Source organism: Salvelinus alpinus, chromosome 23 (assembly GCF_045679555.1).
Source record: "Salvelinus alpinus chromosome 23, SLU_Salpinus.1, whole genome shotgun sequence".
In the NCBI taxonomy this organism is placed as follows: Eukaryota; Metazoa; Chordata; class Actinopteri; order Salmoniformes; family Salmonidae; genus Salvelinus; species Salvelinus alpinus.
Genome location: NC_092108.1, coordinates 20,199,102 through 20,224,535, shown reverse-complemented (window position 1 = coordinate 20,224,535; position 25,434 = coordinate 20,199,102). Strand labels below are relative to the sequence as shown.

The 25,434-nt window shown below is 44.1% G+C and overlaps 2 protein-coding genes across 7 annotated transcripts; one reads left to right on the top strand and one right to left on the bottom strand.

The window, feature by feature from the left end:
- The first annotated feature begins 65 nt into the window (after window positions 1-65).
- Window positions 66-17,439, top strand: LOC139550504 (importin-13-like). Of its 6 annotated transcripts, XM_071361436.1 has the most exons (21): window positions 73-725; window positions 1,374-1,499; window positions 1,661-2,334; window positions 2,645-2,785; window positions 2,988-3,129; window positions 3,336-3,502; window positions 3,751-3,871; window positions 9,335-9,482; window positions 9,641-9,822; window positions 9,971-9,997; window positions 10,125-10,259; window positions 10,496-10,627; window positions 10,801-10,881; window positions 11,117-11,254; window positions 11,468-11,564; window positions 13,295-13,347; window positions 13,670-13,736; window positions 13,831-13,889; window positions 15,899-15,988; window positions 16,353-16,534; window positions 16,754-17,439. In XM_071361436.1, the coding sequence occupies exons 1-21, from the start codon at window positions 651-653 to the stop codon at window positions 16,851-16,853; spliced, it is 2,937 nt and encodes a 978-aa protein (XP_071217537.1). In that variant the 5' UTR covers window positions 73-650; the 3' UTR covers window positions 16,854-17,439. The 6 variants fall into 6 exon arrangements, 3 of the variants coding, with proteins under 3 accessions (XP_071217539.1, XP_071217538.1, XP_071217537.1); XM_071361437.1 differs by lacking the exon at window positions 15,899-15,988 and having other exon boundaries at window positions 72-725; XR_011670058.1 differs by lacking the exons at window positions 15,899-15,988; window positions 16,754-17,439 and having other exon boundaries at window positions 66-725; window positions 11,487-11,564; window positions 16,353-16,429.
- fzr1b (fizzy/cell division cycle 20 related 1b) lies at window positions 17,405-24,441 on the bottom strand. Its single transcript, XM_071361439.1, has 13 exons — window positions 24,143-24,441; window positions 23,609-23,764; window positions 23,265-23,366; window positions 22,879-23,070; window positions 22,684-22,766; window positions 21,087-21,270; window positions 20,820-20,885; window positions 20,543-20,645; window positions 19,533-19,714; window positions 19,004-19,237; window positions 18,610-18,714; window positions 18,190-18,282; window positions 17,405-18,077 (listed from the first exon to the last, which is right to left on the bottom strand). The coding sequence occupies exons 2-13, from the start codon at window positions 23,681-23,683 to the stop codon at window positions 18,036-18,038; spliced, it is 1,461 nt and encodes a 486-aa protein (XP_071217540.1). The 5' UTR covers window positions 23,684-23,764; window positions 24,143-24,441; the 3' UTR covers window positions 17,405-18,035.
- Window positions 24,442-25,434: the final 993 nt, after the last annotated feature.

The following is a 25,434-nucleotide window of genomic DNA, read 5'->3' as shown; positions in this document are numbered from 1 at the left end:
TGAGTGTCTGCTCAGCTCCGTCAGGACGATGTCTGTCGATGTTAAAGGCCCACAGTGTGTTCTGAATGTGTCACTTACATTGCTTGCCCGCGACCGCCCTTCCCATTAAAGGGGCACGCTGCACCTCAGCCAGCTGTCACTGCAAGCCGCGTGCGCTCCTCATTGCTCCCTGATTAAAACAAGCATTTCTAGGCATTCCTTTATCAGAAATACTGATAGGCCCTACACAGGTAGAGTTATGGATCTGTTTTAAAGATTCACTATGTTCTTATGCTTATGAGAAAATTGAGAAAATTATAAAGACCAACATTTCCCTCTTAAACATTTCCCGAATTAGCCTTATCTACAAACAGAGGCCAGTGTTTCAATAGGCTGCTGTCATACGCTGCTAGACCTCTCGTTTGTGGTCAGCACTACGGTCAGCACAGGTGTCAGTGACAAAAGGACAATGAATACTGAATCCGTTAACGACAACTAACTTTTAACAAGTAGCAGGCTGGCCTTCTGCCAGGAGGCGCCTCTGTGTCATCAACAGCACTGTCTGATAGAGGGAGACTTTTTAAAGCCCACGGATCGCGGGCAGCAAGCGCAAAAATATAAGAGCGGACATTAAAATAAGAGTTCTCATTATAAAGCTTGTCATCTACGGGATGGAGCCCCCTGACTGCTCCGTGCAGAGCCCCGACCTCGTGTCGTTAGAATTAACGGTGGAAAACGTCGAAAAAGTAAGTTGTCAAACTCATACAGTGCGCGACAGAGAAGTGGTTCGTTTGATGCAGTAACCTACCAACAATGACAGCTCTCATTAAGTCTGAAAGCAATTTGTTCTTCTCAGTCAAGTCTTTCTAAATATCTCATCAGCATTGTGGTTTTATGCTTTGTGGCAATGATATTTATTAGGCCTCCATATTATTTTCCAAATAGGCTACACAGATATAGGCCTATTGTTTGACAGTTGGAAAAATGCACAGACTAATTACAATGGAATTTTGACCTTTAACAAATAGGCTACAGAATAGCTTTTGAATTCATATTTCACAATGGGCAGTTCATATGGAGTAAGCTAGTTCAATGGGACATAGAGGGAAGGGGGCTGTTGTAATATGATATCAGTTACAAACATACTGTGCTAATTATAACCACCACCATGTGCTTGGGATTAGTTGCCATTAGCAACAGCCAGCACTCACTCATGCAGAGTTGGCCATCCTGTGTGATTTGGAGGCTGCTACATTACTCCCCTCGTACATTCCTTATCAGTGACAGTCATGCCTTCAAGGACACATTGTATGATAACGACTCCGGTCACTTTTTAATTTCCCTCCCTATTGTAAATTAAGTTAATTGGAAATGTCCTCTCCTCCCTTCTCTAGGCCCTCCAGCAACTGTACTATGACCCAGACATGGAGCATAAGAATGTGGCCCAGAAGTGGCTGACTCAGGCCCAGACCTCCCGTCAGGCCTGGCAGTTCTGCTGGCATCTGCTCAGCCCAGACAAGGTCCGCTCCACAGCACCATCCTACAAACTCCCCTGTACTTTCTACAGACTCTGTTGTGTAGTAATCATTCCTTTCCTGCTTGTATTTCACTCCATGACGACACTCATAATAACCCTGTAGAACGCTCTATTCTTTTTACTATTACACCATTGTCAAAACAGCTTCCTGAGATCCAGTTCTTTGGCGCCAGCACCCTTCACACCAAGATCTCCTGTCACTGGGCCGACCTCCCCACAGACCAACACCAGACACTGAGGATGCAGCTCCTTTCCCACATCTCCCACTTCTCCTCTGGGCCAAAGATGGTGCTGACCAGGCTGTGTGTGGCCCTGGCCTCCCTGGCCCTCCACACCATGCCCCAGGGCTGGCCCCAGGCTGTGGCTGACATGGTCAGGGTCTACCAGCCAGAGAAGGCCGGGGATCAGGGCGGAAGTCAGGGTGGGGCTGGGGTTGGTGGAGGAGGTGGGGCAGAGGAGGAAGTGAACGCCCACGCACACTGCCTGGCCCTGCTGGAGCTCCTCACTGTGCTGCCAGAAGAGTTCCAGAGCTGCCGGCTGCCCCAGGCCCGTCGTGCCCAGCTGAGAGAGGCCCTGGCTGGGGAGTGGACGGCGGTATGTCCCCTGCTGCGCCAGCTGCTCCAGAGACAGGAGGGCAACAGCCAGGTGAAGGAGCGGGCCCTACGGTGCTTGTCTAGCTGGGTGGGACTGGATGTTCCTCTGCATGGGGAGAGCGAGGGGCTGCTGCAGGACTGTTTTGCTGCTCTGTCAGACCCAGAGCTGTTTGACACTGCCGTGGAGACCATAGTCAGCTCTATATCCCAACCTGACTGCCAGAGGTGAGAGACACACACACACACACACATTGACAGAGACACACACACACACACACACGCAAACACACACACACACACACACACACACACACACACACACACACACACACACACACACACACACACACACACACACACACACACACACACACACACACACACACACACACACACACACACACACACACACACACACACACACACACACACACACACACACACACAGACAGATAGAGCACTTTGATAATGAGTTGTGTTGAGACACATTATATTGACTCAGCATACATTTGTGCGTGTGTGTGTGTGTGTTCAGATACACTGATGCTCTGGTGAACTTGATGCCCCTGGTGCTGGGTCTCCTTGACCAGCTGAAAGCCGCAGCGAGGGATGGAGACATGGAGACCTCCCATGGCATCTGTCGCATCGCTGTCGCTCTGGGGGAAACACACTCCAGGTACACATACCTTTAGGTTAGGGCTTGGGCTATGTTACTAGATAGTTAGTTTGCTAACTCTAGTAATCTAACTAAAGTTTGTTGATACTTAGTTGAACATCTATGAACCATCTGTGGTGTTAGTATTAAGTGATAACCAGTTTTCTTGGCTCATTATGGACCTGTTTCACCTCATCTCCCTGGGTGTGACTTTGTGGAACAGGACTCTTCTGGAACAGGTGGAACACTGGCAGGGATACCTGGCCCTAGTCAACATGATCCTGTTCTGTACTGGCATCCCCGGGCACTACCCAGTCAACGAGACCACCAGCTCCCTCACACTCACCTTCTGGTACACTCTGCAGGTATGTACCCTACACCCTAACCACTACACCCTAATCCTGGACACTATCCAGTAAACAAGACCACCAGCTCCTTCACGTTTTGGTACACTCTGCAGGTATTGGTGTAGGGTTTGGGTTAGGGTTAGTGGTAAAACCTACAATGCTGGAAGTACCTCATCTGTACATTGTAGCATGGTCACATGGTCACTTCCTGATGTATTCTCCAGGATGACATCCTGTCATTTGAGGAGGACAAGCAGGTAGTCTACCTGCAGGTCTACAGACCAGTCTACTTCCAGCTGGTGGACGTCCTGCTCCACAAGGCCCACTTCCCCTCAGAGCAGGACTATACTTCCTGGTCCTCAGATGACAAGGAGCAGTTCAGGATCTACAGGTAAACAGGAAGTCTACTTCTACAGAAGGGATGCGAGTTGTAGTCCTTGGAGGAGCTCTTTGATTTTCACTTGAGATTTTACATTATTTGACCCAAGATTTTGTTGTACGATGTATGTTATGCTTTATCCAACACTAGTTTCTAGTCGACAGATCTGTTGAATGTTTTGACCAAAGTATTTCATTTTGAATAGAGCAGAGTGCCCAGGGCACATTGTGATTATACTGCATGTGTGTTTTGTGTGATAGAGTTGACATATCAGACACTCTGATGTATGTGTACGAGATCCTGGGGGCGGAGCTTCTCAGTAACCTCTATGATAGACTGGGCCGACTGCTGATGGACACGGAGAGACCGGCAGCATGGCAGGTCATTACAACCACCAATTTACATAAATACAGTGATCACAAAACGTGTCACACATACAAAGACATACACTACCGTTCAAAGGTTTGGGGTCACTTAGAAATGTCCTTGTTTTTGAAAGAAAAGCAATTTTTTTGTCCATTAAAATAACATCAAATTGATCAGAAATACAGTGTAGACATTGTTAATGTTGTAAATGACTATTGTAGCTGGAAACGGCTGATTTTGAATGGAATATCTACATAGACGTACAGAGGTCCATTATCAGCAACCATCACTCCTGTGTTCCAATGGCATGTTGTGTTAGCTAATCCAAGTTTATCATTTTAAAAGGCTAATTGATCATTAGAAAACCCTTTTGCAGTTATGTTAGCACAGCTGAAAACTGTTGTACTGATTAAAGAAGCAATAAAACTGGCCTTCTTTAGACTAGTTGAGTATCTGGAGCATCAGCATTTGTGGGTTTGATTACAGGCTCAAAATGGCCAGAAACAAAGAACTTTCTTCTGTAACTCGTCAGTCTATTCTTGTTCTGAGAAATGAAGGCTATTCCATGTGAGAAATTGCCAAGAAACTGAAGATCCCGTACAACGCTGTGCACTACTCCCTTCACAGAACAGCGCAAACTGGCACTAACCAGAATAGAAAGAGGAGTGGAAGGCCCCGGTGCACAACTGAGCAAGAGGACAAGTACATTAGAGTGTCTAGTTTGAGAAACAGACGCCTCACAATTCCTCAACTGGCAGCTTCATTAAATAGTACCCGCAAAACACCAGTCTCAACGTCAACAGTGAAGAGGTGACTCCGGGATGCTGGCCTTCTAGTCAGAGTTGCAAAGAAAAAGCCATATCTCAGACTGGCCAATAAAAGAAAAGATTAAGATGGGCAAAAGAACACAGACACTGGACAGGAACTCTACCTAGAAGGCCAGCATCCCGGAGTCGCCTCTTCACTGTTGACGTTGAGACTGAGGGTTTTCTAATGATCAATTAGCTTTTTAAAAATAATAAACTTGGATTATCTAACACAACGTGCCATTGGAACACAGGAGTGATGGTTGCTGATAATTGCCTCTGTACACCTATGTAGATATTCCATAAAAAAACTGCAGTTTCCAGCTACAATAGTCATTTACAACATTAACAATGTCTACACTGTATTTCTGATCAATTTGATGTTATTTTAATGGACAAAAACAAGGACATTTCTAAGTGACCCCAAATATTTGAATGGTAGTGTATGTATACATCCCAAAGCTATTTTGTAATGTTTCTTCCTGTGTGATCTCATCAAGCTACCTTCTCAGGAAAAAACTTTAAACTGTAACCAGTGCCTGCAACCTGGATCAGGTTGTCAGTCAACCTAGCAGGGTAGTTACAAACAGCACAGGAATTAAATCATCAACATGTATTGATCACATCTTTACTAATGCTACAGATATTTGCTTTAAAGCAGTATCCAGATCCATAGGATGCAGTGATAACAATATAGTAGCCATATCTAGGAAAACCAAAGTTCCAAAGGCTGGGCCTAATATAGTGTATAAGAGGTCATACAAGAAGTTTTGTAGTGATTCATATGTTGATGATGTAAAGAATATTTGCTGGTCTGTGGTGTGTAATGAGGAGCAACCAGACGCTGCACTTGACACATTTATGAAACTACTTATTCCAGTTACTAATAAGCACGCACCCATGAAGAAAATGACTGTAAAAGACTGTAAAAAATCCCCTTGGATTGATGAGGAATTGAAAAATTGTATGGTTGAGAGGGATGAGGCAAAAGGTATGGCAATGTCCAACTGAATGGCAAAATTAAGAAATCATGTGACTAAACTAAATCAAAATCAAAATAAACTACACTATGAAACAAATATAAATTATATAAAGAATGATAGTAAATAGCTTTGGGGCACCTAAAATGACATTTTAGGGAAAAAAGCCAACTCGGCTCCTTCGTTCATTGAATCAGATGGCTCATTCATCACAAAGCCCACTGGTATTGCAAACTACTTTATTTACTTTTTCATTGGCAAGATAAGCAAACTTAGTGATGACATGCCAGCAACAAACCTTGACACTACACATCCAAGTATATCGGACCAAATAATGAAAGACAAGAATTGTACTTTTGAAATCTGTGAAGTCAGTGTGGAAACAGTGAAAAAATTATTGTTGTCTATCAACAATGACAAGTCACCGGGGTCTGACAATCTGGATGGAAAATTACTGAGGATAATAGCAGAAGATATTGCCACTCCTATTTGCCACATCTTCAATGTAAGCCTACTAGAGAGCGTGTACCCTCAGGCCTGGAGGGAGGCTAAAGTCATTCCGCTACCCAAGAATAGTAAAGCCCCCTTTACTGGCTCAAATAGCCAACCAATCAGCCTGTTACCAACCCTTAGTAAACTTCTGGAAAGAATTGTGTTTGACCAGATAAAATGCTATTTCACAGTAAACAAATTGATAACAGAATTTCAGCATACTTATAGGGAATGACACTCAATGAGCACAGCACTTACACAAATGACGGATGATTGGCTGAGAGAAATTGATGATAAAATGATTGTGGGGGCTGTCTTGTTAGACTTCAGTGCAGCTTTTGACATTATCGATCATAGTCTGCTGCTGGAAAAATGTATGTGTTATGGCTTTACACCCCCTGCTATAATGTGGATAAAGAGTTACTTGTCTAACAGAACACAGAGGGTGTTCTTTAATGGAAGCCTCTCGAATATAATCCAGTTAGAATCAGGAATTCCCCAGGGTAGCTGTTTAGGCCTCTTGCTTTTTCAATTTTTACTAACGACATGCCACTGACTTTGAGTAAAGCCAGAGTGTCTATGTATGCGGATGACTCAACACTATACACGTCAGCTACTACAGCAACTAAAATGACTGCAACACTCAACAAAGAGCTGCAGTTAGTTTCAGAGTGGGGGGCAAGGAATAAGTTAGCCCTAAATATTTCTAAAACTAAAAGCATTGTATTTGGAACAAAACACTCACAAAACCCTAAACCTCAACTAAATCTTGTAAAATATAATGTGGAAATTGAGCAAGTTGAGATAACTAAACTGCTTGGAGTAACCCTAGATTGTAAACTGTCATGGTCAAACCATATTCATGCAGTACAAGCTAAGATGAGGAGAAGTCTGTCTATAATAAAGCGTTGCTCTGCCTTCTTAACAACACTATCAACAAGGCAGGTCCTACATGCCCTAGTTTTGTCACACCTTGACTACTGTTCAGTCGTGTGGTCAGGTGCCACAAAAAAGGACTTAGGAAAATTGCAATTGTCTCAGAACAGGGCAGCACGGCTGGCCCTTGGATGTACACAAAGAGCTAATATTAATAATATGCATGTCAATCTCTTCTGGCTGAAAGTGGAGGAGAGATTGACTTTATCACTACTTTTATTTATGAGAGGTATTGACATGTTGAATGCACCAAGCTGTCTGTCTAAACTACTGGCACACAGCTCGGACACCCATACATACTCCACAAGACATTCCACAAGAGGTCTCTTCACAGTCCCCAAGTCCAGAACAGACTATGGGAGGCACACAGTAATAAACTCAGCAAAAATAGAAACGTCCTCTCACTGTCAACTGCGTTTATTTAGAGCAAACAGCAAACCTAACATAAATATATGTATGAACATAACAAGATTCAACAACTGAGACATAAACTGAACAAGTTCCAAAGACATGTGACTAACATACATGGAATAATGTGTCCCTGAACAAAGGGGGGGTAAAAATCAAAAATAACAGTCAGTATCCGGTGTGGCCACCAGGTGCATTAAGTACTGCAGTGCATCTCCTCCTCATGGACTGCACCAGATTTGCCATTTCTTGATGTGAGATGTTACCCCACTCTTCCACCAAGACACCTGTAAGTTCCCTGACATTTCTGGGGGGAATGGCCCTAGCCCTCACCCTCCGATCCAACAGGTCCCAGACGTGCTCAATGGGATTGAGATCCTTGCTCTTCGCTGGTCATGGCAGAACACTGACATTCCTGTCTTGCAGGAAATCCTGCACAGAACGAGCATTATGTCTGGCTGCATTGTCATGCTGGAGGGTCATGTCAGGATGAGCCTGCAGGAAGGGTACCACATGAGGGAGGAGGATGTCTTCCATGTAATGCACAGCGTTGACATTGCCTGCAATGACAACAAGCTCAGTTCGATGATGCTGTGACACACCGCCCCAGACCATGATTAGCCCTCCACCTTCAAATCGATCCCGCTCCAGAGTACAGGCCTCGGTGTAACGCTCATTCCTTCGACGATAAACGCGAATCTGACCATCACCCCTGGTGAGACAAAACCGCAACTCGTCAGTGAAGAGCACTTTTTGCCAGTCCTGTCTGGTCCAGCGACGATGGGTTTGTGCCCATAGGCGACGTTGTTGCCGGTGATGTCTGGTGAGGACTGACCTTACAACAGGCCTACAAGCCCTCAGTCCAGCCTCTCTCAGCCTATTGCAGACAGTCTGAGCACTGATGGAGCGATTGTACGTGCCTGGTGTAACTCGGGCAGTTGTTGTTGCCATCCTGAACCTATCCCGCAGGTGTGATGTTCCGATCCTGTGCAGTTGTTGTTACACGAGGTCTGCCACTGCGAGGACGATCAGCTGTCCGTCCTGTCTCCCTGTAGCGCTGTCTTAGGCGTCTTACAGTATGGACATAGCGATTTATTGCCCTGGCCACATCTGCAGTCCTCATGCCTCCTTGCAGCATGCCTAAGGCACGTTCACGCAGATGAGCAGGGACCCTGGGCATCTTTCTTTTGGTGTTTTTCAGAGTCAGTAGAAAGGCCTCTTTAGTGTCCTAAGTTTTCATAACTGTGACCTTAATTGCCTACCGTCTGTAAGCTGTTAGTGTCTTAACAACCGTTCCACAGGTGCATGTTCATTAATTGTTTATGGTTCATTGAACAAGCATGGGAAACAGTGTTTAAACCCTTTACAATGACGATCTGTGAAGTTATTGGATTTTTACGAATTATCTTTGAAAGACAGAGACGTTTCTTTTTTTGATGAGTTTACATCGAGCCATGACTACATGGAACTCTATTCCACATCAAGTAACTGACGCAAGCAGTAAAATTAGATTTAAAAAACAGAATAAAAAACACCTTATGGAACAGCGGGGACTGTGAAGCAATATAAATATTGGCACAGACACATACACACACACACACACACAATAACATACGCGCACTATACATACACATGGATTTAGTACTGTAGATATGTGGTAGTGGTGTAGTAGGGGCCCGAGGGCACACAGTGTGTTGTGAAATCTGTGAATGTATTAATTTTGCTGGACCCCAGGAAGAATAGCACCTGCTTTGGCAGCAGCTAATGGGGATCCATAATAAATACATATACAAATCTCACTCTCTAGCTTCCTCTTTCTGGGACATGTTTTCTATTTTTCTTTTGTATTTTTCCAGGACACTGAGGCCCTTCTCTTTGGCTTCCAGGCTATAGCAGAGACCATAGACGTCAACTACTCTGATGTCATCCCAGGCCTCATCGGTCTGATCCCACGGATCAGTATAAGCAACATTCAGCTAGCTGACACCGTCATGTACACTATAGGTGCTAGCCAACATCTTAATCCAAATGTATTATAGTTTTCTTTGCTACCTTTCTGTTTGTTCTGACCCTCTTTTCCCTACAATCTCTTTTCCTGTCTTTCTCCCTTTCTCTATCTGTCTCTTTCCTTTATCTCCCACCCCCTTTCTCTTGCTGTCTAGGTTCTCTAGCGGAGTGGCTGGCGGACCATCCGATGATGTTAGGCAATGTATTACCCATGGTGCTCCAGGGCTTGGTGAAGGCTGAGCTGTCCGTGTCCAGCGTGTCCACTCTGAAGAGAATCTGCAGAGAGTGTCGTCACGACCTCGCCCCTTACACCCATGACATCATGACCGTGTCACAGGTCTCTGTGACAATAAGATTCACAAAGCATGTGATGATAGATGCAGTGTACTGTAGCTCAAAATGTGGTGCGTGGTAACTGTGCTGTCGTTCAATGTTGCTTTGGTTCTTTTTTTACACTCACGTCAAGCATTCTCTTCCTTTCACAGGACGTACTGGTCAAAGATATCCACAAGGTCAGTATAAATTCTTTGTCTTTGAAAATAATTATCAAGTTTTAGACTGTTGCTGCAGATTGTTTATTTTCTGTAAATATAGGGATGGAATTTAAAACTATATTTGTGAATCCATGTGTGTGTGCAGAGCAGCCAGTGTATGTGGCTGATGCAGGGCCTGGGCTTCCTACTCTCTGCCTTGCCAATGGAGGAGATCCTGGGCAGCCTGACCACCCTCATCACCCCCCACATCCAGAGGCTAGACACCCTGGCACACCAGGAGGTAAGAACAAGGAAATTATGCTTATACAGTGCACTTGGTCTATGCAACCACCTAAAAGATACATGTGTTGGACACAGACTTACAATACAGTAAAATACAATGTAAATAGGTTCCATACTGTGTGTCTTTTCCTGCCTGTTTTATCCTCCCACCCACTCTTACTGTAACCTTTGCTCCCAATGTATCTCTGTATTCAGTTTGTCGGGATCTAACCATCTCCCTCTCCCTTTGTGTAGCCCAGCCCCACTGCCAAGCTGTCTATCATCCACATCCTGGGTATGCTGTCCAGTCTGTTCACTACGCTGGACATCAGCAGGCAGGACGAGGGGTCAGAGGGCACCACCCCAGCTCAGGCCAGGCCCAACCCAGTGAGTCTCCTCCCAACTCTGTCTTCCTCACTTTATTTTGCCCGCTCTCTATCTTTCTACACTCTCCCACCTTCTCTCATTTCCTGCCTCCCTCTTTCGCTCTCTCTGTCTCAGAACCTCTCTCACCATCCATAACTACTGTCATCCTGTTTACTTTGTCTGTGCTCTGTCAGGTGCTGGTGGTCTTACAGCAGGTCTTCACATTGATCCAGACCATCCTCAGCAAGTGGCTCAGTGACTCAGAAGTGGTGGAGGTAAGTACTGTAATCTATATGTACATGAGAATGTTGCAACATTTAAATGGGTCTGTATGTCTATCTGAATATGTACTGTACATAGTCATACTGTTCTTCATTAGCCTGGAATCAGAAGTGAATATTGCTCCATTTCACGATTGTTTAACTTCTGAAGCAGTAGTGAAATGAAGTGATATTCAGATTGGATTCCAGGCTAGATTCCTACTCTCTCACAGCATGTCTTCTCCCGTAGGCAGTGTGTGGGGTGTTTGAGAGGTCCGTAAAGACCCTCCTCAATGATTTTGCTCCCATGGTGCAACAGCTCAGTGAGATGCTGGGACAGATCTACAGCGCCTTCCCACAAGCCTCTGCTCTCGACCTCACACGCCAGGTGGGCCGCCACAGACCAACCATCCAAATCAGATTCAATGCTCCACAGGGTCGGGGTGAATCCCATTTCAACTCCGAATAATTTACTACATTTCATTGAAAAGACCCCATATGAAACAATGGCTGAATGGATATAGTCACTGATAGCTTGCCTTACACTTGAAAAATGTGCCCACAATGATTTCTATGAATTACTGGATCTCTTTCATTCTAGATGGTCCACATATTTGCAGGTGAAAAAGATCATTTCAGCCCCATCCAGGCCCTTATTGAGCTGGTCACATCCACCACCCTCTCTATCTTCCAGCAAGGTAAGAGAAAGTAAATTGAGATTTGATTCTCACATCATCTTCCACATACAGTTGAAGTCGGAAGTTTACATACACTTAGGTTGGAGTCATTGAAACTCGTTTTTCAACCACTCAACAAATTTCTTGTTAACAAACTATAGTTTTGGCAAGTCGGTTAGGACATCTACTTTGTGCATGACACAAGTAATTTTTCCAACAATTGTGTACAGACAGATTATTTCACTGTATCACAATTCCAGTGGGTCAGAAGTTTACATACACTAAGTTGACTGTGCCTTTAAACAGCTTGGAAAATTCCCGAAAATTACATCATGGCTTTAGAAGCTTCTGGTAGGCTAACTGACATCATTTGACTCAATTGGAGGTGTACCTGTGGATGTATTTCAAGGCCTACCTTCAAACTCAGTGCCTCTTTGCTTGACATCATGGGAAAATCAAAAGAAATCAGCCAAGACCTCAGAAAAAAAATTGAGACCTCCACAAGTCTGGTTCATCCTTGGGAGCAATTTCCAAACGCCTGAAGGTACCACGTTCATCTGTACAAACAATAGTACACACATATATACACCATGGGACCACGCAGCCATCATACCACTCAGGAAGGAGACACATTCTGTCTCCTAGAGATGAATGTACGTTGGTGCGAAAAGTGCAAATCATTCCCAGAACAGCAAAGGACCTTGTGAAGATGCTGAAGGAAACAGGTACAAAAGTATCTTTATCCACAGTAAAACGAGTCCTATATCGACATAACCTGAAAGGCCGCTCAGCAAGGAAGAAGCCACTGCTCCAAAACCGCCATAAAAAAGCCAGACTACGGTTTGCAACTGCACATGGGGACAAAATTGCACTTTTTGGAGAAATGTCCTCTGGTCTGATGAAACAAACATAGAACTGTTTGGCCATAATGACCATCGTTATGTTTGGAGGAAAAAGGGGGAGGCTTGCAAAACGAAGAACATCATCTCAACCGTGAAGCACGGGGGTGGCAACATCATGTTGTGGGGGTGATTTGCTGCAGGAGGGACTGGTGCACTTCACAAAATAGATGGCATCATGAGGATGGAAAATGATGTGGATATATTGAAGGAACATCTCAAGACATCAGTCAGGAAGTTAAAGCTTCGTCGCAAATGGGTCTTCCAAATGGACAATGACCCCAAGCATACTTCCAAAGTTGTGGCAAAATGGCTTAAGGACAACAAAGTCAAGGTATTGGAGTGGCCATCACAAAGCCCTGACCTCAATCCCATAGAATATTTATGGGCAGAACTGAAAAAGCGTGTGCGAGCAAGGAGGCCTACAAATCTAACTCAGTTACACCAGCTCTGTCAGGAGGAATGGGCCAAAATTCATTCAACTTATTGTGGGAAGCTTGTGGAAGGCTACTCGAAACATTTGACCAAAGTTAAACAATGTAAAGGCAATGCTACCAAATACTAATTGAGTGTATGTAAACCTCTGACCCACCTGGAATGTGATGAAAGAAATTAAAGCTCAAATAAATAATTATCTCTACTATTATTCTGACATTTCACATTCTTAAAATAAAGTGGTGATCCTAACTGACCTAAGACAGGGAATTTTTACTAAGATTAATTGTCAGTAATTGTAAAAAAAAAAAAACTGAGTTTAAATGTATTTTGCTAAGGTGTATGTAATATTCCGACTTCAACTGTATTTCCTATTTGACATCATTTTGTGTGTTCTCTATTCCATCTATTTTTCAGGCCCAAGGGAACATCCTGATATTGTTGAGTCATTCATGCAACTCCATGCCCAGGTCTGTCTTATTCTTATAGTCCGATTCTCTGTCTCAGAGATTACATTCTGGATAAATATTTGTGTATCTATGTGTGTGTATCTTTAGCATCATTTATACCTGGCGCTAACATGTGTTCTTTGTCCTGATCTTGTCCACATTCCGATTGTCCCCACATTTTTGACAGGTGTATATGATCCCAATCAGATCACAATGCATATTTTAATCATCTACACCTGTCAAATAATGTGGACACAATCAGAATGTGGACAAGATCAGGACAAAGAACGCATGTTACAACCAGGTAAAAAGGTGGCTTATGTGTGTGTTGTTGACTCCATAGGCCCTCAAAAGGAAGCCTGACCTCTACCTGTCTGACCATCAAGATGTAAAGGCTCTATTCTACTGCGGTGAGTGACTTTGCCATGTAACCCACACTGTAATTCCAAGTGCACTGTAATGTGGCAGGTGTATACAACTGGTTCTGCACCAACTCTTTTTCAGGGGTCCTGTCACTGAAGTTCCCGGAGACGCCTACAGCGAAGTCAGCCTGTATGTTCTTTGTAAGTTAAGTAGGTGCGATGATGACACTACCAATCACTTCACAAATAACTTTACCTCTTGTACTAACTCATGAACGGAAGTCATAACCAGGGATGCAGACTGCTGAGGGCCCAAAAAGGTTACACTTTTTTTCACTGAAACATGCAAAAAATCCCTTCTAGGGGGAAATGCAGGTTTTAACTAATTAAACAACAAAGAATATGATCTACATGATCAGTCTCTGTGTGTAAAAAGTGGTTAATGTGAACCTAACTCACAGCAAAAAAATGTAAAGAAAGAAATCCAATGTTATTTGTTGCCTAGACTTTACTGCAAATGATACTCACGTCTTGAGACAAAAACAATACACTAATATTGCTGTTAGCCATGACAGCCTTTATAATAGAACGCTTGTGACCACACACATAAATATTGCACTTGGGGAAAAAACACCTTATAGTACAAATAGAATGAGACAAACAGGCATTCTATTTTTGCTCTAATATAGTGGCCACTATAGACATCGATCAAGTACACAAGGCTACATGTGTGCAAAAATAACGTTCGCTGAGTAAAACATTAAATAGCCCCCCCCCTCACTCACACGTGTTACTGTCAAGTTCAACACAACAAAAGCAATATCTTTATCTGTACATTGTACACTTTCTGCCTGTGGACATCTGTTCTACAATGTGCCAGCAGAGCATGCTACCCTTTGTTGGCATAATTGATCTCTTTCAGGCAGAGAGTACACCTGGCATACCCCTTTTTATCCACTGACTGAAAAAGTGAGAAAGTGTGGTGTTCCTTTCACCTCTATGGTGGCATCCAGCTTAAACCAGGCCCAGCTCCAGCTCCAGTTCATCCCTGAATCCACTTGTTTAACAAGCAACACCTCATTTTCAGGGGCGGCAGGTAGCCTAGTGGGTAGAGTGTTGAACGGAAAGGTTGCTGGATCGAATCCCTGAGCTGACAAGGTAAAAATCTGTCGTTCTGCACCTGAACAAGACAGTTAACCCACTGTTCCCCCGGTAGGCCATCATTGTAAATAAGAATTTGTTCTTAACTGACTTGCCTAGTTAAATAAAGGTTAAATATATATTTTTTAAATTATTCACCTAATTCTCTCATTCGGAAAATTAACCACATACTTTAGAGGGAAAAGATCAGTTCACAGATAGTGTTTAGTTTGTTAGCTAGTTAACATTTCACACAGATTGCCAGGGTCCAGTAAGCAACTAACGCGTTATAACTTGAAGAACAGCAAGGAGTTGTATACCAGTTAATACTACAGCGAATTGGTTAGGTTATTAATGTTAGCGCATCTGATGTTATAATGTTAGCTGTCTGACTATTAGCCAGCTAATTTCACACCATAAACTCAATTATTTGATCAGTTAAGTTGGCTAATGTTGCTCAACATTTCTCTGGCTAGCTAACGGAGAATTCAATCCAGCTAGCAAGATACTTCATGCTAACAATACTTGTTCCACCACAAACTTTCCAAATGCCAGTTGTTTTTCGTTTATAGCTCATGAAATACGCTTCATCACCTCACCCCGTCTCCGTGATCAGGCTTCTCACCTACCTCTTTGTTATCATTCAGGAGACGAGCAAACTGCCTTTCCTATGGAGGTACATTTGTACAAATGTACCTCCATACTTTCCACTCTCCCGCTGTCTTTCCAGAGCGCACGCTGATGATGTAACTAGCAAATTGCTTGTCTTTTCTCTCTTCAGTCGCGTGCTGCATTCTGTTATGTGAACGATTGGCTGAGCCTTGGATACAACCAGTATTGCTCCAAACGTGTATCACTTGTTTGTCCTACAACCAGTAGTTATCCAAAGGCCCCTCCCAAACTGTTCTCAGATCTACACAAAGCACGTAGGTCACCTATTTTGGATTCAAGAAGGCCAATATCACCGAAAGGTGACTAGTTTGCATCCCTGCATAACTCCTGTTTATTCTGCACCCCTCCTGTCATAATGTGGCTGTTCCATACATCCTTCCTCTGTACCTCCCCATCAGATGGAGTTGGTCTGTCATTGTGGAGACATCCCTCCTATTGGTCAGGTGCTACAGAGGGACGGGAAGCTTCTCGTACACACCATCCTGGAGGTAACCAACTGGTATCTCCGTTAGTGTGTGGGAAAGAAATACCCTCACGAGTAGGACAAGACTGCAGTCAGTGACTCAGTCCTCCAGACCAGTGGTTCCCAACTAGGGGTTCTAGGACCCCTGTACTTGGACTATCCACAAGGGGTACTTGAGAAGACTCATGAGACCATAGGCTTACTGGTAAAATGCAAATGAGGGGGTACTCCGGGCAGTCAAATTCAGTTGGTAGTACAGTAACTGAAATAGGTTGGGAACCACTGCTATTAGAACAATAGTGGCCAATGAATGGGTATAATTATGTTTCAGTCAGTGCTCACCCTTGGGATTCTTGTTACGTCTTTCTCTCCCTCTGTGTCATCACCAGATGGTTGGAAGTCAGTCTTTCTGCTGTCTGACGGAGCACTTCTCGGAGGTGCTTTTCTGTCTGAACAGACATTGCCCTGTGCTGCTGGCCCAGTGGCTGAAGGAAGGACTACATGTCCCAGGGTTCCCCTCTGCCCAGGTCTCCATGGAGCAGAAGGACACCTTCAGCCAGCAACTCCTCAGGTAGCTTACACATCCATTCATACACTCATTTGGCATTTCAGGTTCTTTGTAGTCACACTGCTCTGACCTTCAGATCTCACCGTGACAGATGAATTTAATGTCTCAGGAACAATATCATTATGTAGCAGTCCTCCAAGATGCACAAACAGCTATGTACCTGTTTGAACCCTTTTCTTATCTATTCAGACACATCTATCTCATTCACCCTATTTTTCCCAGGGAACAGACAAACAAGCGGCGTGTTAAGGAGATCGTGAAGGAGTTCTCGCTGTCGTGTCGAGGTCTGCAGGGCACTACTGGCTACTCTGCAGATTACTAGTGTGGCTGCAGTACTCGCCTTGTCTGAACCAAGACCTCCTGAGACCCAGAGGATTGGAGTCTCCCGACAAGGACTTTGTGTGAATTGGATCAACTTTATGCTGGCGGTGCAATCACATGGCTGCAGTAGTGTGTATTCTGTGGGGGGTTGACGTTCCAAGGTAAAACTGTCCCTGTGCTAATGTCATGGGATGTTACTATTGTTATAGCCATGTGAAGAAAGGCATCATGGTTTCTTCAGAAAAGTGATTAACAGTTGTTTGTCTGATCAAGTTATATCCTGCTCTGGACTCTATGGCGTAGGCAGAACAGAGGGAAGAAAACTCTAATCCGGCCCAAAGAGAGCAGTGACAACATTGGGTTGTGGTGGGTGATGTGCGTGATACAAACCGACTGTTTTGAAGGATGATACTATGCAATATATATTTTTTAAAGCCAATTTTCAACCAAGTATTTAGTGGGATCTGAGAGTTATGATCATGTTATAAGCATGTTATGATTGTGTTATAAGAAAGTTGAAGGGATGTTTAGAAAGAAAATAATAAACAGATCTGAGTCTCTGCAGCTGCTCGGGCAGGCTGACTGTATTGGTGTACTCGTTTATTATCATGACATTCTGTTGGATTCTATGGTAGTTCAGATACATATTATCAAAATATAGAAAGTCCCCCAGGCCTCTCTCTCTCTGTTATGTAGGAAAGGCTGAGAAACGATACACCGTGATGAAAGGATTTTATATATTCAACTATTTTAGATATTATATTAGTGGAGGTATATGTCTAAAGACAGGACTTTTTTCCTGAACACGTGACCTGACCTGTAGAAACTCCGGGCCCTGGTCAGGTCACATGGTCAGATAAAAAAAAAAAATAACTGCTGGCCCTAATGATAATTCTAAAACATCTCAGGACATCCACGACAGAAATATAGGACAGACGTTGTACAGAGACAAAAGCCCCTCACTCTAAGGCTGTGTTCGTTTTTAATCAATGACATCACTTTAGTGGGACAGCTGCTAGCAGGCTGGTGGTGGTTGGAGCTGTCCTCTGTAAAAAAAAAAGTGGAATTGAGAGGTGAGGAGTTTGTTCGTAGTGATGGTTAGTAGAGTGGTAAAGGGGGGTTTATGCGGGGTTCAAGGTGGTGTCTCCCCGACCCCCTCTACTTTAGTCCTCCTCCCATTTCACTATCGTATCCTGGTAAAGAGATTCAACACCGACTTGGACTCCTGAAGGAAGAACACAACAACAAGGAAGTTCTTTATTTGACATAATCAAGCAGCAAACCTGTGACTGGCCAAATGAAAAAGAACAATGACAAGATGTGTTCTGTTCACTAACCTTGGTGCAGCGTGTCTTACTGAAAACATTCCAGAAACGCAGAGTCTCGTCTCCCGCCCCCGTCACAATGGCCTCTCCGTCTGGTGACACAGCCTTGAGGAGAAGGAACAGAAAGAGTTGAATATCGAGTTTGAGGTTGTACTTTCTACTAGGGTTGCAAAATTCTAGGAACTGTCAAAAAAAAATCCCTGGTTTTACTGAAATCCTGGTTGGAGGGTTCCAGATTTCCTGCTTATTCCGAGAATCCTCCAACCAGGATTTCGGGAAAACCAGGGAATTTAATGAAAGTCCCAGGAATTTTGCAACCCTACTTTCTACATATGTCATACTGAGGAAGGCGGCAAATTGGTGGTGGTGATGATGATTTGCTGTGTTATTCAACATTACAGACATCCAACTACTCCCCTCCATCAGTCTCACCAGGTAGAGAACTCTGTAGGAGTGTCCCGTCAGCTTGGCCACCTGGTTCAGAGATGGGTACTTCCACACCAGGATCTGGTTCTGAGAGTAGCCATGGGTGCTCACCTGAAACACATGATAGAGTGTACACCTATTCACTACTTATGAACACCGACCTGACTAATATCCTTTACGATCAAAACACTGTCAACTAATACAAGTATTTGTTGGAGCAATTGATTGTGCAATCCTTACTTCACTATTACAATATTTATTTCAGCCTAGTGTTCCATGAAAAGTGATGTGCGACGTTTGACTACATAATTCTACTCTGTGATGAAAGAAAATAACTTAGGACCGGATACGCAGGAAAGCTGATGCTTCGGGAGCAGGTATTAAGTAAGTAGTGCCTCACCAGCTCATTGGCGTGCTTGGACCAGGCCAGGTTGCAGACCTGGGAGCCTGTGTCAGTGCTCTGCAGGGGCTGGCCTGTCAAGGTGTTCCAGAAGCGTAGGCAGCGGTCGGCCGTGCCTCCTCCGGACACCAGCAGCCCGTGCTGGTGGGGTGACCAGGCGATGGCCTTCACTGCAGCCAGGTGGTCACTGTACTGCTGCATCGGGAGCAGGCTGGAGCTGTTCCACACCAGCAGCTGAGGATAAGGAAGGGTGTGTTCAGAATCACAAATGTTGTTAAAATGTTTTGAAATAGAGTTACGGATCCCGTTCAGTATTGTAAATCTTGCAACAAGTCGAGTTGAACTGAATGCAAAGGGTGGGGGGGTTAGATTCACAGTGTTGAGAGATTGTCTGAAACTGTTTGAAAACAAACATCTGTGTTATATTATTGGAGAAAATCATGTTGTACCTCCCCGCTGTCTCACTAAGTTTCTCCCTACTGAACAGGAGCCAGTGATGTGAATATGACCCTGAAGTGGTCCTGCTCACCTTGTTGTCGTTGCCCCCAGAGGCCAGGTGCTGGTGGTCGGGGGACCACTTGAGGCCACACACCTCCTGTCTGTGGCCCTGGAGCCTCCTCTCAGCGGATGGAGGGGTGCGGACGTCCCTCTGGAGGATCACACGGTCCCTGCTGCCTGAAGACAGCTGTTCTCCATTCCACGCCAGTGCTCCTGGAGAGTGGGAGAGAGAGAGTACATCCTCCATGTTACAGTCCCATTCCATCTGGTATTACCTAAGCAATTATATGTTTTATTTATTTTTTATCCAATAGACAAGCTGTGTCCGGAATCTGTCTTGCCTACTACTTACTAAAACGACATACTGTGCACTAATTGTACTACATACTAATTACACGGTCCCGTGTGGCTCAGTTGGTAGAGCATGGCGCTTGCAACGCCAGGGTTGTGGGTTCATTCCCCACGGGGGGACCAGGATGAATATGTATGAACTTTCCAATTTGTAAGTCTCTCTGGATAAGAGCGTCTGCTAAATGACTTAAATGTAAATGTAATTAGAACGTACTGTTTAGTAAAAATGTATGCAGTAAGCAAAACGATTAACATACCAGGCTTACTAATACAGAGAATGTCATCTAACGTGCAATTTTGCGTCATTCGTTAATTTTGGTACAGTGTCCCCTATATGACTATCAGCTGATTATCAACTGTTGTCAAACACACATGGGTCTGAAAATACTATTCTCTTCCTCAATAACATGCAACAAATTCGTACTGTACTCAATGAAAATCTAAAGGAGTATGACATCCTGGCATTTAAAGCATACTTCATTTTTGTAGTACTATAAAACATTCTATAAAACATACCTAATCATCCTACTATTTACGCAAGTATGGATAATGTATAAGAAAATACCAAGCAAATATCAGACTGTAAAAACTAAGTCCTCTCAAAGAATAGATCTTATCACACACATGAACATATACACACGGATACAAAAACATATCAAATCGACACCTAAATCGACATGCATCACTGACCGACGCGAGCCGAGTGGCCTTCCAGACTGGTCAGCTTTCTCCCTCCAGCTGCGTCCCAGATCTGAACATAGCCCTTATGGGTTCCCACAGCAACGAGGCTCCCCTGAGAGGATGGATACAACCCAGGCCAGTGAGTGACTAGATGTAAGGTAGATGATACATGTCTTGTTAAGAGTGTCAGTCTTCCTTTATGAACACTAAATGTCCCAGTTTCTCTCCTCATAAAGGTATTTATCAACAGAATGATCACAGATATTGAGCAGGGCTGTAAACTCACCCTTTCATTCCAACACACTGATGTCACAGAGTCCCCATCCACTGACAGGTCACACAGTCTTGTCACCTACAGGGATAAATACATGGATAGAAAATATGCAATAATAGAGGTTTGTGTCCTCTTCCCAAGTCTCCCCTGGCCCTTCCCTCACTCTCCCCTGGCCCCTCCCTCACTCTCCCCTGGCCCCACCCTCACTCTCCCCTGGCCCCTCCCTCACTCTCCGCTGGCCCCTCCCTCACTCTCCGCTGGCCCCTCCCTCACTCTCACCTGGCTGGTGCAGGCGCTCCACAGGTACACACAGGCCCCCAGGCCCACAGACAGCAGGTTGCCAGCGGACCAGTCTACCAGGTTGAGGTAGAAGTCATCCTGCAGCTCAGGGGCGTCGAGCACTTTGAAGGGGATCTTGGAGATCTTACGGGCTGGCTTCCGAGGGGAACGAAGGAGCTTGTGACTACACAAACATGGGAGTGAGGGAGGGGTAAGTTCCAGCGATAGCATATGGACCTCTATGGAAGTTTATAAAAAGATTGGTGTGTATTGTATTTTTGCTTTAGCAGACATGTATATTGGATGGATATAACATACAGTAACTGTGCCTGTATAGTGGATGGATGTAACATACAGTAACTGTGCCTGTATAGTGGATGGATGTAACATACAGTAACTGTGCCTGTATAGTGGATGGATGTAACATACAGTAACTGTGCCTGTATAGTGGATAGATGTAACATACAGTAACTGTGCCTGTATAGTGGATGGATGTAACATACAGTAACTGTGCCTGTATAGTGGATGGATGTAACATACAGTAACTGTGCCTGTATAGTGGATGGATGTAACATACAGTAACTGTGCCTGTATAGTGGATGGATGTAACATACAGTAACTGTGCCTGTATAGTGGATGGATGTAACATACAGTAACTGTGCCTGTATAGTGGATGGATGTAACATACAGTAACTGTGCCTGTATAGTGGATGGATGTAACATACAGTAACTGTGCCTGTATAGTGGATGGATGTAACATACAGTAACTGTGCCTGTATAGTGGATGGATGTAACATACAGTAACTGTGCCTGTATAGTGGATGGATGTAACATACAGTAACTGTGCCTGTATAGTGGATAGATGTAACATACAGTAACTGTGCCTGTATAGTGGATGGATGTAACATACAGTAACTGTGGCTGTATAGTGGATGGATGTAACATACAGTAACTGTGCCTGTATTTTATTTATTTATTTTTATTTATCCGTTATTTTACCAGGTAAGTTGACTGAGAACACATTCTCATTTACAGCAACAACCTGGGGAATAGTTACAGGGGAGAAGAGGGGGATGAATGAGCCAATTGTAAACTATATATATATATATAGTGGATGGATGTAACATACAGTAACTGTGCCTGTATATTGGATGGATAGAAAACCCAACATCACACTTAAAGCCAGTTAAGGCTGGAATCCTTAGTGGTGAAACTGCCATGTCCGTTTGGGATATTACAACAACAAAGATGTTACTTCAAACCCCCCCCAAACTCATAGATTGTTGCACATGGGACAGAAAAGCAGAAAATATATACAGATTTCTTTTTTACAACGTCCACGCTGCCGGACACTCCTCTCCCCGGTTTCATCAACAAAACAATAACAAAGGGTCTGGGGCGAACAGTTGTGCTGTTTCACCAAATGCAGATTCTAGCTTTAAAGGGACATTTAACAAAAATTAAACGTCATATTCATCATCTTCAGCACCACCATATGTGAAAATGCTGGAGATGATGAATATGAAGTTGAATAATTGTGAAATGTCCCTTTAAGACCAGTGGTTGTCACTAGTCCATAGAGTGGACTCATCCGTACCTCTTGTTGCTGAGTGGGGAGAGCGAGTATGGTGAGACTTCATTGCCACTGTCGAAAGGCACTCTCTTAGTGTGGACTGTGTACTATGGAGAAATAATTCAAATCAGAATGTTAATTGTGTGGATAGTTTGCCTCGCTGTATATCGGCGGTTTTGTGCTGGGGCTCGGGGGTTTCTCTCTCTCTCCGTGTCTCACCCTGAAGAGGCTGTGTGTGTCCTGGGAGAAGACGGTGTGGCGGCGGTCCTCAGTGTGGAGGTCTGGAACGCTCTCTATCCCCGCCCCCAGCAACTCGTTCCTCAGCAGGGCAGCATATGCCACAGTGTCTTTCCCCGTGTCTGACCCAGCATCCTTCGACCTGTGGTTCTGGTTAGGAGATTGACAGTTCTCCTATGGAGAATGAGCAGGTAAATAAGGGGTTGAAAATGGTATTGCCAAAGTTGTGAAAACCAATACACATGCGTGTAAACAGATATATCAATGAGACATATCAAACAGACATATCAATGAGTACGTGAGAGAGAGACGGTGGCGGAGAGTATATCATTTGTGGTACACGGTTGGAGGAAAGGTGTGTTGCTTACATTGGCATAGTGGAAGTTGATACACCAGTTGCTTCCAGCACGGGTAGGAATGAATCGGTCCCCAGATTTGACACTGAGAGGACTGCAGGTCGCACCTCCAGACTGAAATGGTTAGACACACAAACAGTGTCAACATGTGCAATAGGCAAAACATTTGGTTGAATGCACTACTACACAAAGCTTTTCACTCTCCATACATGACAACCGTCCAGATTGATTCAAAATTGATTACTTGTTAGTATCTATTCAAACACATCTGTTTCTGTTCTCTCCCCAATCATCCCAATCCTTTTGCCGGCAGTTCTGTTTTTAATACCAGAGATACAGTTGATCGCCTTACTCACCTTAGCCAGCTGGCCCTCTGGTAGGTTCTGATGGTTGATTTGCTTCAGCAGCCTTCTCTCATATTCCTGGTCCATTTTACAAGAGCACCACCACTACCAGCAACTCTGTCCAGTCCCCCCCCACCCTCCCCCCTACACGTTACTGGCCTCCCATCCCTGAAGGAAATAAAATGTCAGAGTAGAGGTGTAAGACAGTTATCCTGGTTAGTGGTCAACCACACTACTTACTGACTGACACAAATTAAAAGTAGCAAGGCAAGCTGCCCTGACTGCACACCAGGAAGCTGCACTGATTGACTAGTTAGCTCCTGCAAGAAAGCCAGACAACTAGCCACATTTCGACTGGTAAATTAGAGAATAACTATGATGACGTTTCAGGGTAAAATAAATATCGTCGCTGTGCAAGAACTCTGCAAAAATGTGTGCTGATGTCAGTCACACCGTTGTCATGGTATCATCCCCCTACAAACAAACTCTGGCTGCTAGCAGCAATAATCAGCTGACGACACACAATACAAGAAAGGTCTTTCTTACTACTGGTTAGCGCAAGTAAAAAGCAGACGTATCGCCATGTTTAGTTCTGGACAGACCACCCATAGCCTTTAAAATGCCTCAATCGCCCACGAGTTTGTTGACGTTTTCCCAATGACAAGGATCATTCCTGATTTTTGTCCTGAAGATACCAACATTAAATTGCCATCGCAACCACTGAGCCAACGATTTTTATAACTAAACCTTGCATTGCTCTATCTGTGACTGAGCTATAAAGATCACAACTCTTGGGTGTTGTTTATGTCTGAATCAAGATGGCGACGATCAGCTGGACTGCAATAGACGCAGAGCTCAACAGCGACACGTGGCGTATATTATTAGCACTGAGGTAGGTTATGAGAAATTGTTAATGAAAAGAAAAACATGGGAATTCACACAAAAGATTTAAAGTGTGGTAGTCTATTGCAAAAAGTAAACCATCATAATGATTTTACTAAACCAACATATCCTCATCCTGACACCCCCTTCCTTCTCCTGATTTATTTTATTTAACCTTCATCATAGTCAAGGATTTCAGTTTGGTGTAAATCTATTTGTATTTTTTCAAATTCCCATAGGCTGGGGGCACATTCCCTCGGGGTTTTAGGCAGCTTTATTGAATAAGCAAGAGGCTCAACAAGTGCATGCACAGATTTAGAAAGGAAGTGGTGCATTAGTGCCCCCACCCCCAGTGTTCAGACTGGACTCCACTCCCTCTGGGTAGGAGATGTTGAATTTCTGGAGCAGGGTGGTGAAGAAGAGGAAGAGCTCCATCCGGGCCAGTTGTTCCCTCGACACACCCTCTTCCCTAGAGTAACACACAAAAACACACCCACAAGTTCAGTTTTTCTTATTCCATCTTGTTCTGAGGGCAGCTCTGCTTAGGGTGATTGGTTGGAATTAATATGATTGGTTGGAATGAGATGGAATAAGGAAAACTCCAATCTGCACACAAACGTGCTGCTGTATCCAATGGATTGTGTCTATGAGGCCCAGGTCTATGTGTGCAATTATATCAGCAACATGCATGTATCTTTCAGTGCCTGACTCTTTCCTGGATATTATTAAGACATATTGCTGGACTAAAACACACTTTCAATAGAGATTCTCCATTGACTGTGGTTTTTAGTCCAGAAGAAGGCTTAATGTATAAGTACCTGCAGAAAAGGGCATGAAAGCCTCCTTCCGCACAAACTTCCCATCAGCCACCAGGAAGTTCTCAGGTTCGAAGCTGTCTGGCATCTTCCATTCATTCTGATCAGCCAATACAGAGGAGAGGAGGAACACCACCACAG

Bases quoted from the DNA above. Each gene is read 5' to 3' on its own strand.
- LOC139550504 (XM_071361436.1), top strand. From the start codon at position 651: ATGGAGCCCCCTGACTGCTCCGTGCAGAGCCCCGACCTCGTGTCGTTA. The intron at 2,335-2,644 runs GTGAGAGACACA...GTGTGTGTTCAG, and splicing joins TCCCAACCTGACTGCCAGAG to ATACACTGATGCTCTGGTGA. The intron at 3,503-3,750 runs GTAAACAGGAAG...TTTGTGTGATAG, and splicing joins GAGCAGTTCAGGATCTACAG to AGTTGACATATCAGACACTC.
- fzr1b (XM_071361439.1), bottom strand. From the start codon at position 23,683: ATGGACCAGGAATATGAGAGAAGGCTGCTGAAGCAAATCAACCATCAG. The intron at 23,367-23,608 runs GTGAGTAAGGCG...TAACCATTTCAG, and splicing joins CAGAGGGCCAGCTGGCTAAG to TCTGGAGGTGCGACCTGCAG. The intron at 20,886-21,086 runs GTGAGAGTGAGG...TTATCCCTGTAG, and splicing joins GGAGCGCCTGCACCAGCCAG to GTGACAAGACTGTGTGACCT.